The 10,443-nt window shown below is 36.6% G+C and overlaps 1 protein-coding gene across 2 annotated transcripts in view; it reads right to left on the bottom strand.

Moving 5' to 3' along the window:
* Positions 1 to 1,336: 1,336 nt before the first annotated feature.
* Positions 1,337 to 10,443, bottom strand: part of LOC139695254 (GTP cyclohydrolase 1-like) — a 39,089-nt gene continuing 29,982 nt past the window's right edge. For both annotated transcript variants that reach the window (XM_071593946.1, XM_071593945.1), the window contains exons 3-5: positions 8,447 to 8,612; positions 7,946 to 8,062; positions 1,337 to 2,782 (exon numbers count right to left, since the gene is read on the bottom strand). In XM_071593946.1, coding sequence (XP_071450047.1) covers positions 2,653 to 2,782; positions 7,946 to 8,062; positions 8,447 to 8,612 — 413 coding nt within the window. In that variant the 3' untranslated portion in view covers positions 1,337 to 2,652. The remainder of the gene's footprint in view (positions 2,783 to 7,945; positions 8,063 to 8,446; positions 8,613 to 10,443) is intronic.

Genomic DNA, 10,443 nt, shown 5'->3' with positions numbered 1-10,443 from the left:
TTCTTTAGGTCTCCAGCTGTCATTGAATATTTTTTTCAACACTGCATTTTATTATTTTTCATTCATTAAATTATTCCTTTACCATTGTATCTCCTATTTCCCTCATAATAGCCATTTTTTGTTTCCAAACAACAATACTCTCTTGCCTAGAATAGTGGGGGGAGGGAAATGATAAGGAGGTGGAAATTCCATCCTCCTTTGGTGACCAGAGGAAACATTTCAAGCTCTGGCACCAATGAAAATCACCTATAGTTAAATCTTGAAGGAGAGGTGGTGACATTAACTACATGTCTTAGCATTGCTGCTTACAATATTCAAATCAAATAATTAAATAATGCAATTAAATGGATTGGTCTTTTTGCTTTCTCTTCTCCATGGAAATACGCTGAACTACTCTCTCATACTTCATGTGTTTCCAAATGCAAAACTTATTTCTATGCAGAAACATTACGGCCTATAATGATATAATCCAATGAGTAATTCTTAATAAAATGCATTGCTGCATATATTTGGAGTAATATATTGATGCAATTGCAGTAAGAGATCTGAAATGTTGACATTGTAATACTCACTCTTAATTTCCTCAAGTCAATGGCTGATTAGGCTCTCTTGGGAGTTCATTGGTATGTTACCTGTCGCATCATAAATGCCTTGGTTTGCACAATAGGCAGAGGACATCACTCTAGCAAGTTATACTATTAACTCTGGAGAGATGTAATCAATTCCTGAAGATTTTCCTTCTTCAGACCACCTGAATACCAATAAATGAAATGTCTCAGCAATAGGTCCCATTACAAATTTTCCATCTTCAACTGCAGTCTTCATCATCTCATAAATTTATGTCATAATTCTTCCCTTTCTTAAGTATTATCAGGCAATTCTCTCACACCTTCTTAGAAGTCGCCATCTGTTCACACAATCCAAATCAAGAATGCATATTTGCATCAAACGTATCAATTTTTTAGGTTTTGTATCTTAGTCAAAGAGATCAGCAGAAAGCCCTTTGATCTGAAAGGTCTCCCATAACAATATTCAATCCTAGACCCATTGTGAATAATAATAATTGCAGACTGGCTTATCTGTTCTATAGTTTGAAATTCCATATCATTAAAGAAAGAATAAACACATGCTAAGCTCCTGCTCTATTGGATAAGATGTGGTTATTTATTAGTGATGCCCCATGCAATGGCGCTGTTTCAGCAAGTACACTTCAGGAAGTTTTCCTGTAGAAACTAAGCAAGAGTAACAAATTCCACATATGAGAGTTTTATTCCTTCTATGCAATAAAAATGCTGTTTCATTCTCAAAAGTTTTATTCTTTTCACAGTCATTTGTATTGAATACAATATGAAAAATTTACCGATTTAAAAATATCACAAAATAGGCAAAAAAATATATTTTTAAATACATAAAATTTAATTTATATCTCTAATATATTTTTTGAACAATTTTTAACCACACATGGGAGGCAAAAATGTTGAACCTATGAATGATAAAATATATATTCAATAAAAAATTAAAAGCAATAACATATTGCAATTCATACCACTCTGGAATGGACAAATGTACTGAAGGCAAATGGTCCATTTACAGTTGGTGAAAAATCACAATTATATGTGCATTTCCCATTTATGAAATAGGCCGTCAGGGAGAGTGCTTGAAAAAATGTATTGTGAAAACTCAAACAGCTCAGCCAAATTTATCCAAATACATTAAACAGCTGGAGATACAACAGGTTGCCAGTGTAATCAATTCATAGCTGGATGGTACAAAAAGCGTAACAGTCATTTTTTCTGCTTATTTGAGACATCTAGCAATAATTTCAGTCATTCTTTCAAATGCAAGGCGTTATCTATATTTTTAAGACATTGAAACACATCAGTTATTAGATTTTTCATTTTTAGTTAACTTAAACCACAGCAGCAACACACAAAAACATGTAACACACAATATTTCACTGAGCATATTTTATGAAAATGGTGCAAGTTGATTGAAGGACATTGTGACCACGAAAAAGATTAAATAGATTGGCATGTAACAGTGAGGATGAAACACAGATAAATGCTGCTAAGTAGGATTCCTTGGTTGATATTGATTTTTAGAATACGTTTACAATACTCACTGGGCTTTCAAAATATAAAACTTAATTCCACCCTAATTTAACAAAATACTAAGCAGATGGAATAAACTTTTCATACTGGGTGGACATAACTTTCCTCTGAGGATTAAGAGACACCAAATTCGTTCTGTTCCACGGGAAATCATCTTTAGAGAGACAAATAGAGAAGATCCTTCCAGCAGAAAATGCTTAAAAACTTCCCAGGACATTTTACATGATTTCAGTTGGGCCCTGTGTTACCATAAAACTTTTAATATCTCATGATTTACAAGAGATTTTTCTTAACATTTTGATCTCTCCAACCACTAAACAATATATTTGAATATATGTTTATGTGTGTTTACACATATAGATATACACACAGTGTGTATATGTGTACATACACCCACTATTTAACAGCCTTCTTCTCCATATTGGTCCCCATCCTACCATGATTTAGTTGAAAGATTGGAGTACAGGAAGAAGGCAGGAGTCAAACAGTCCTTCATTCATTCATTCTTCTGCCTATCACCTTCCTGGTCCATTGCAACCCTTTACTTGGTGTTGACAAGGTTGAGGAATTCCTCGCGAGTCTTAGGGTCATCCCTAAAGACACCCAGCATCGTACTTGTAATAGTCTTGCTGTTAATCTTCTGAACACCTCTCATCACCATGCACATGTGCCTGTTCAAATGGTTATAAAGTAATAAGAGTTTATTATTGATGAACGACTCTTCATTGCTCTTGCATGACAGAATAAAAATATTTTTATCCCGACTGCTGCCAGTATCAAAATGCGAGAAACACCTAATACGATGAAAGTGGATTATATGGACCCCAGCGGGCATTCTGTGCTGGGTTAGGTACCACCAATGACATCAATAATGGAGGCATATTGGTGGGATGAACAGACAAAGTTGTCCTTATATCAATGGAGTTTCTACCGATAATTGGAACATTCATAAATAACAAACCATTATTATAACATTGAAGAATGAAAACACGATAATAAATACTTAAATTCCTTGTTAAATATGTAGTGAAACAAATATAGTAAAAATAAACACAAAGGATTCTGAAGAAATGTTCAATTTTCTCCCGAGAAATATTTAAATATGTGACTGAAACATTGTCAAAAAAGACAGTTTCATTCCTCCCTAGACGCAAAGGCATGACAATGTTTGACCCATCCTTTATTAGGAGAAAATATATTTTCAGTCATTGAATTTTCTCTCCGAATATAAAAATGACAATTTAATTAGTTCACCACATTAACTTTGCTATAATACTGTCAATGTTGTTGACAATGCAATTACAAGGTAACTACAAGAGTGGGTCAGGGTTATTGAACTAGCTTTGAAATGTCACCACTAGTTTGCTGCCATATTACAATGGTTTTGGCAAGGTTGTCTCCTTACCATGGAGGATTTTTAACAATATTTTCATATAAAATAGTGTGTTTCCACCTGGACTTTCAAAGTTAATTATGAAGGGATGAGTTTATTAGGAAGCAAATGACAATATCAAATGACCATTTTCTTCAACCTTAAGAACTAAGGAATGGAGATGAACAAGAATAGAGAGTAATAGTTTAAAAAGATTCTGAAGAAAGAATGCATTGAAAATACCTACATTTCTGGAGATGGGGTTTAAGAGATTAAGCTTACTTGGTCTTAACAATCTAAAACAATTACCACTATATATTTTTTCATTCGTATGCCTAACATTTAAATACAGTTTAATCTACAAGGAACCACATATCCTGCCCTCCTTATTAGTTGCCAAGTAAGCCCTCTGGCATCTATATGCATTCATGAAGAGAGGGCTATCAATATCAGATGCTGTGTTATTAGAGCTTTATTTTCCTGATTGTCCCAAATACGCCAATCAATTCCCATGCTCTTTTTGATTTCTCTAAAGGAGGTTGAAATATTATTAATTGTGTATTTCTGATCACCTGTAAATTATCATTATGCCAAACCCAATCGTGTCAAAGTTTGCAAGAAATTTGTTGTAAGTACTGGAAGAAGTTCTTGATATAGTATAGTGTAGTATGTGAATGTTGAACTCCCTTTACTCCAAGCGGGTGCAGAATAATTGGATATTTCATTTTACAATCATACACGTATCCTCTATTACAATATACGGACTGACTATGTCACTATTTGGGCCAAATCTAGTTCTACAACCGTTCCACACTCAATTCCTCACTCTTCAATTCCATCTTCATTTTCACCAATTACTTACAGGCAACATGTTCCGTACTGAAGGCACTATTGGCGTGCTCGAGACGAGCAGAGAAACATCCCGCATTTAAATGCGCTTTGTCCTGAACCAACCTGCTAAATCCTTAAACTCGGACCTCGCACTATCATAACTAATCCTTAAAACTTTCAAGAATTTATCCCGATTTAAACTCTTCATATGATGTCTTAATGTTCCAGAAGATTTTTATTTTGGCACAGCTAAGGTAACGACGGCTAAGCGCCAGGTTTTTACCTTTGGGATGAACCTGTGCCGTCGAAACAGGAAATTAATAATTGGATGAATATTACGTAATAATTGTGACAACGCAAGTTTAAGGAGGGAACATATCCAGAGGCCTTTATTCCTGACAACTCTCATAATGCTTAAATTTAGGCATCGTAATAGTAATCTTCCCTCGCTTAAAAGGTTCGGAAATGAGCATTCGCCGTTGGCGAATGCGAAAGAAATAAGAATTATCCGAGTGAAAGTTATGCTCACTCGAATCTCACCCGGGTCCACCGACACACATCAAGTCACTCTCGAGACATAAGCGCAAATGAGCAAAGAGGATTTAAATGCGAACCCGTCAGCACCGAAGTGAATTTTGGACGACGAAAGATGTCGAAAATACATTCTCTAATGTCGGCTCTCCAAAGTTTTCACTAATGCCAACGAGAATGGAGAAGTCGATGTTGATTTATTTGCCTACCCCATCGATTTTCTTATCTGTCAAACATTTTCCGAGCATCTAGCTACCAGCACTGTGACCTCAACTTGAACTCTGTTGAGAGTCTGAGATTACGGAGGAAAAGCATCACCCGAGTAACGTCCGTCGAGGGAGAAGTAGGTCAATGGTCCCGGGCGTGAAGGGCGTTCCTACCGATCCCTCCTCCTAAGTAACTAAAAAAAAAGAGACCGCTCAATTATAGCAAAACACACAAAGAGCCATGGTGGTATTTTGAAATAACACGCTCACCCTGAATTTCGCGAGGGCAACCTCTCGAGTTTTTTCCCTTTCGATCGATTTCCAGTTAATTACGTACATGAATTGCCACTTAGCAGGATGGAGTGAATCTTAACGCACAAACTGGTTCGGAGCGTGACATCTCTAATGTAAACTTTAAAGGATGGAAGCAACGACCATGGATGGAGTATGTGTTCGGGTTGATGGCCGTAAATTTTAGTTCACGAGTTTTTGCCCATCTCTTATCATTGTGCCTACTAGTGGCATGAAGTCATGACCATGATCAGTGAGCAATATTAATCCGGAGGTCAATTTCGCTATCGGCTAATTGCGCAATTAAGTTTGCGTAGTTACGGAACATTTTTCAGGAACTCATCATAACAAAAACTTGGCGTAAGTTTCATTAAGACTATGATTATATACTTTGTACCATATATGCCGTACAATTTTAATTAGGAACTATGTTAATTTCAAAGAAAAGAGTATATGTTGAGACACTGTTCCGCCTTTTGCCATGCGAGATGTACCATCATTGTGGGTGTGTATTGATGAAAAGTATATGTAATTGTGATAGCAAAGGACGCGGCAGTATGTCAGAGAATAAGGTTACCTTAATCAGGACTTAACTGCATTTCGGAAAGAAATTAACTTACTTTGAAAAACAACGCTTCAGAAAATAAATTTCTGTCACCTGGGCTTTTTCAAATAACATCGTTGAAATGGAAAGGCTGTCATCGCTGGCCTAGGGAAGAACCTAGAAATTTTTCATACGACGAAAACCTTCCGAGTGACAGACCAAAGGAATATTCGAGTATGAATTATCTTTACATAATGAATTTAAAAAGGGATAATCTGTGACAAATGACAATACGTAAATGGAAACTACAATTTCTTTGGCATTTCCACCATCGCTTAATTCATTTGCGTACTTCTTGCAGCTTTCACCCTGTTACAGCGCAGGAGCGGAATTTTCGACGCGATCGGGCTTTGAATTTGAGTATCATGCATGAATTTCAGTGGAGAATTGATGGAAATTGTTTCGGCTTGCTGAGAGAGAGAGGATGAAACCAGAGAATAAATTGCCAAAAATATAAAAGGAAATTTTATTAAAAATAGGAAATATCAGAAACTATACCGAATGGACTATTGAAATAAAATGTAGGTATGAAGACAAAATATTTTTAATAGGGTATCATTAAATAAGCACAACTATTGCAAAATTTACATTTCGAGAATTATAAATTCGAGAAGAATAGCAATGTTCCCTGAAGCTGTTGGCCTCCCGGGTACCTATGCAACTCCGCGTACACCGCAGACGGCTGGTTCCCTCTCGTAAGGGGCTTCCGGTACGAACGCACTACGAACCACGCGACTCTCTCTCTCCCCCTCCCATTTTTACGACGACCCTTCCACCCATGACACACTCCTCGTCTCAAATATCGCACCCTTTCTTGGGAGCTGTCCTGAAGGGGAGAGGGGTGTACCTCTTCATTACAGTTTTCTCATAGGGAGACCAGGTTCTTGAGACATCTTGCATAAGTTTTATTTACTGCATTATTGGAACCATTGTTTACAAAGAAATAATTTCATTTCATTCTCGATCACATCGCAAAAACGCTCGCAATGAAACTATCGCTTCAGAATGATTTCTACTTGCTCGAACCTGCTGGAAGAATTGCAAAAGGTTTGTTTTATTTCATTGTATGTTCGGATGCCATTATAATAAAGAACAAGCAGCCATTGATATAATTTAACTTTTCTCCGTACAAACATTAAATCGATTTCATCATTATTATCTTCGTAGTGGAAAACACTATCATGAAAGTTAATTGTGCTTTCTTCTTTTTTGGTAAATGTTCCCCTTTGATTTGTTAATGATGGCGCCGATAATTTCGCGCGATGGGGCGGTGCGCATCTCACAAAAGGGTCCACACAAAAAGGGATGAGGTGTTCAAAAGGGCTGGAAATGAATACGCACCCTTAGGGCATTGCCTCAGAATTTCATCACAATTACTATTCTAAACCAATATGTTTATAATATAGGGCCGTGTGCGTCTGTGTTCCTTGGGTTGGAGGTTCAAAGCGGAAACTTTCATCGATCCATCTCCAATGACTATCGTGCAAAATTTGCGTATGGCGTTATACTTATCAAAGCCTCCGCCATGGCAACTACAAGTGTGGGTGACACTTAAATGACGGACAACGCTTCATTGCCCACCAACCACCACAAATCAGTCAAAATTTTATTTATAGATATGATGACGTGGTCTCCGTTGCATGCGTTCGCCCGCGGGAAACAGTTTTCCAAACTTTTCTTCTTCAGAAATGTACCCCAAACGTGCTAAGTTTTCATGAATACATTTATCTGAAATTCCACTGGGAATAGATTTTGCAGAGCAGCCATCCATATTTTAGTCCGACGTTTATTACGAGAGAGAATTAGAGAAGTACGAGAATTTGAGGAAAATGAGAATTTCCGACAGAAAATTTTAAATTCAAGTCCTTAGTTTCTACTGCTTTGATAATTTTTCTACAATCTAATTTTTATGCAATAACAGCCATAAATTGGTTGCCTAATGATTACTTAAAGATCACTCGTGGTTACTAGGTCCGTTATTAGCTCTAGCACTACTTACACTCCCTCTACGATGACGGCCACTCCCGCTGGGTCCACTGCCTTAGTGACTGCGATCGCTATCTGCTTTGTGAGCCTCTCTTGCACCTGGAGTCGCCTGCTGAAAATGTCCACGATTCTGAAAGAGGCAGATAAATGTCTTAAATGATCCAAATTTCAACTGCATTTACTCTTATAAGTGAAACTTTCAAAGCTCAAGCTCCATTATTTTCTTTAAAAGAATGTTCACCCCAAATTACGGTCCGCCAATTTCGATCAAATTACTTCCCAGGAAAACCTAACTTTTGAATACTCTTCGAGCATGCAAAGATGGAATGAATGTATCTATCCAAGCCCAGAAAATGAATTAAGGAAAAACCCTACAGTTAGGAATTATCGTTAAAAATGAAACGGGAACTTAAATGCGTTCTGTAATACTACTTTAGCGAGCATTGGCTGGCTAAAGTGAAAAAACATTGGCGGAATTGAGGAAGCACTCTCTCCATAGGTCCCCGTGGCTTACCTGGCCAATTTGCTAAGACCAAGAACCTTCTTGTTTGGGAGGTATCCAATGGACACTTTTCCATAAAAAGGTACGAGGTGGTGCTCACACATTGAGAACATTTCGATATCCTTTACGACCACCATTTCGTCGTGGTCTTCGTCAAAAACTGCGTCGTTGAGCACCTCTGTGGAAGAATAAAAATGCATCTTTTAGTATAGGTCAAATATAGCAAAAATACCTTTATCCGATGGAAAACTAAGGTTTGATCAAACAGAATACTTTATAAATGGTTGATATTTTTAATGTAGCAATTGATCCAAAAACAAATGTTATATTTCAGCGTCGAGATTTTCTAAGTCATAATTTGCGAGAAGAAAGAATTCCATTAAATACCATGCCATGGAAAAACAGTAGTTTAACATTACAATTGAGACAAAATACTTAAATCGTTGGGCAAAAAGGGATTTTCATGCCATGATTGTGAAGAGTAATTATTATACAAAAGAACCAGTAAACAGACAAATTTACATTTAATTATTTGGTATGATTCTGAAATTTTCATAAAAGAATTTTTTCTACCGAAACGTGGAGAAGACTCGCAATATTAAAATTAATTAATGTGTTGCACCGAAGAAACTAAAATGTGAATTAAATTTATGTAAGACTCTTAGAAGTGGTAAATTTGTTTAAATGCATATATTAAGTATGGTTTTTTCCGTTTGCCTTGAAAATTATATTTTTAATGTCCATCAACCGTTTTACAGGAAAAATAAATTGATATAAATATTTAAAATTTATTAAAAAAATATAAAATAAATAATATTCTGGCGTAAAAATGGTATGATCACGTGTCCCCTAAATGCTTTAACGTATTGTGAAAGCCCAATGATGTGTGTGCAACATTAAATGGAATATGTAATTTTCGAAACTGATAATAACGGACGGATCCACGGTTTATTCACCCCTAGTCTCGGAACCTGATACATCTATCACGTCCATTGAATTGCTCAAGCAGAGGAAGAGAGCGTCGTCAGCCTTGCTTCCATTAAAGGTTTCTCTTTTGAAATTTGTTGCGGTCATATTCTGCCTCCGAGCGCCGTTGACATGAATGGAAAGCTGAAACTTATTGCAACAAGAGATCTTAAAGACAAAATATGCAGATGGTCGATAAGATAAAAATATAGAGTAGCTATACCGACTAAAATACTATTCTTCTATCCAATTTTTTTCACCTTTTCCTTATGTCAGCCCCATTATGTTAGGATATGATTATGTTAGGAGCCATGCAATTAAATAATAAATAAAGAGCCACTTGAATGAGAAATAATTCATTTCCGCTCTCATAACAACGCTGCAGGACTCGTAATTTTTTTGTTATTTATACAGTCATCCCCACAGATTTCAATTTATACACCCCTTTCAGAGTAACTTTGGGATTAATTTGTGAACAGCAGTCATTGCGTTTCTATTATGTAGCACAAACATTATTCATGTTTTGAATAGTGGATCAATCAAGGGCCGCATTGTCCAGTATCCAATGGAATCTTCATGAATAGACTTCCTTAGCCTGGTCGCAGGACATGGATGAAACTTATGTAAAAATATATCTGAAACGGATATATCTAAAATTGCATTCATATCAGTATCCCATGTATTTTGTTTCTAACGATTCACCGGTAAAAGACACGATATAAATTTTAATTTCAATTGACCTTTTCGATGTGCTATTTGCTAACTACTTTTAAAGATAAGGGGCAGTCAAATAAAAACCAAACACCCGCCAGTCAAGACAGCCCGCGCGAAAGATGGTAACGCTTTTGTTACGTATCGATACTGCCATCGCTGTGGTAGGAGAACTTCGTAGTGATAACTGACAGGCGCACGCGTTGTTGAGTTACGTCCTTGTTGGTGCGCGGTCTGGCCTAGTGCGTTAGGTTTTCATTTGACTGCTCCTCTTATCAATTTTCATATTTTTCCATTTATATTGATATCTTCTTCACGCCATGTTTGAAGGA

Source organism: Hetaerina americana, unplaced genomic scaffold, assembly GCF_022747635.1.
Source record: "Hetaerina americana unplaced genomic scaffold, ioHetAmer1.1.p SCAF_6, whole genome shotgun sequence".
Lineage (NCBI taxonomy): Eukaryota > Metazoa > Arthropoda > Insecta > Odonata > Calopterygidae > Hetaerina > Hetaerina americana.
Note: the sequence above shows the minus strand (reverse complement) of the source record. Positions and strands in the feature narration are given on the sequence as shown.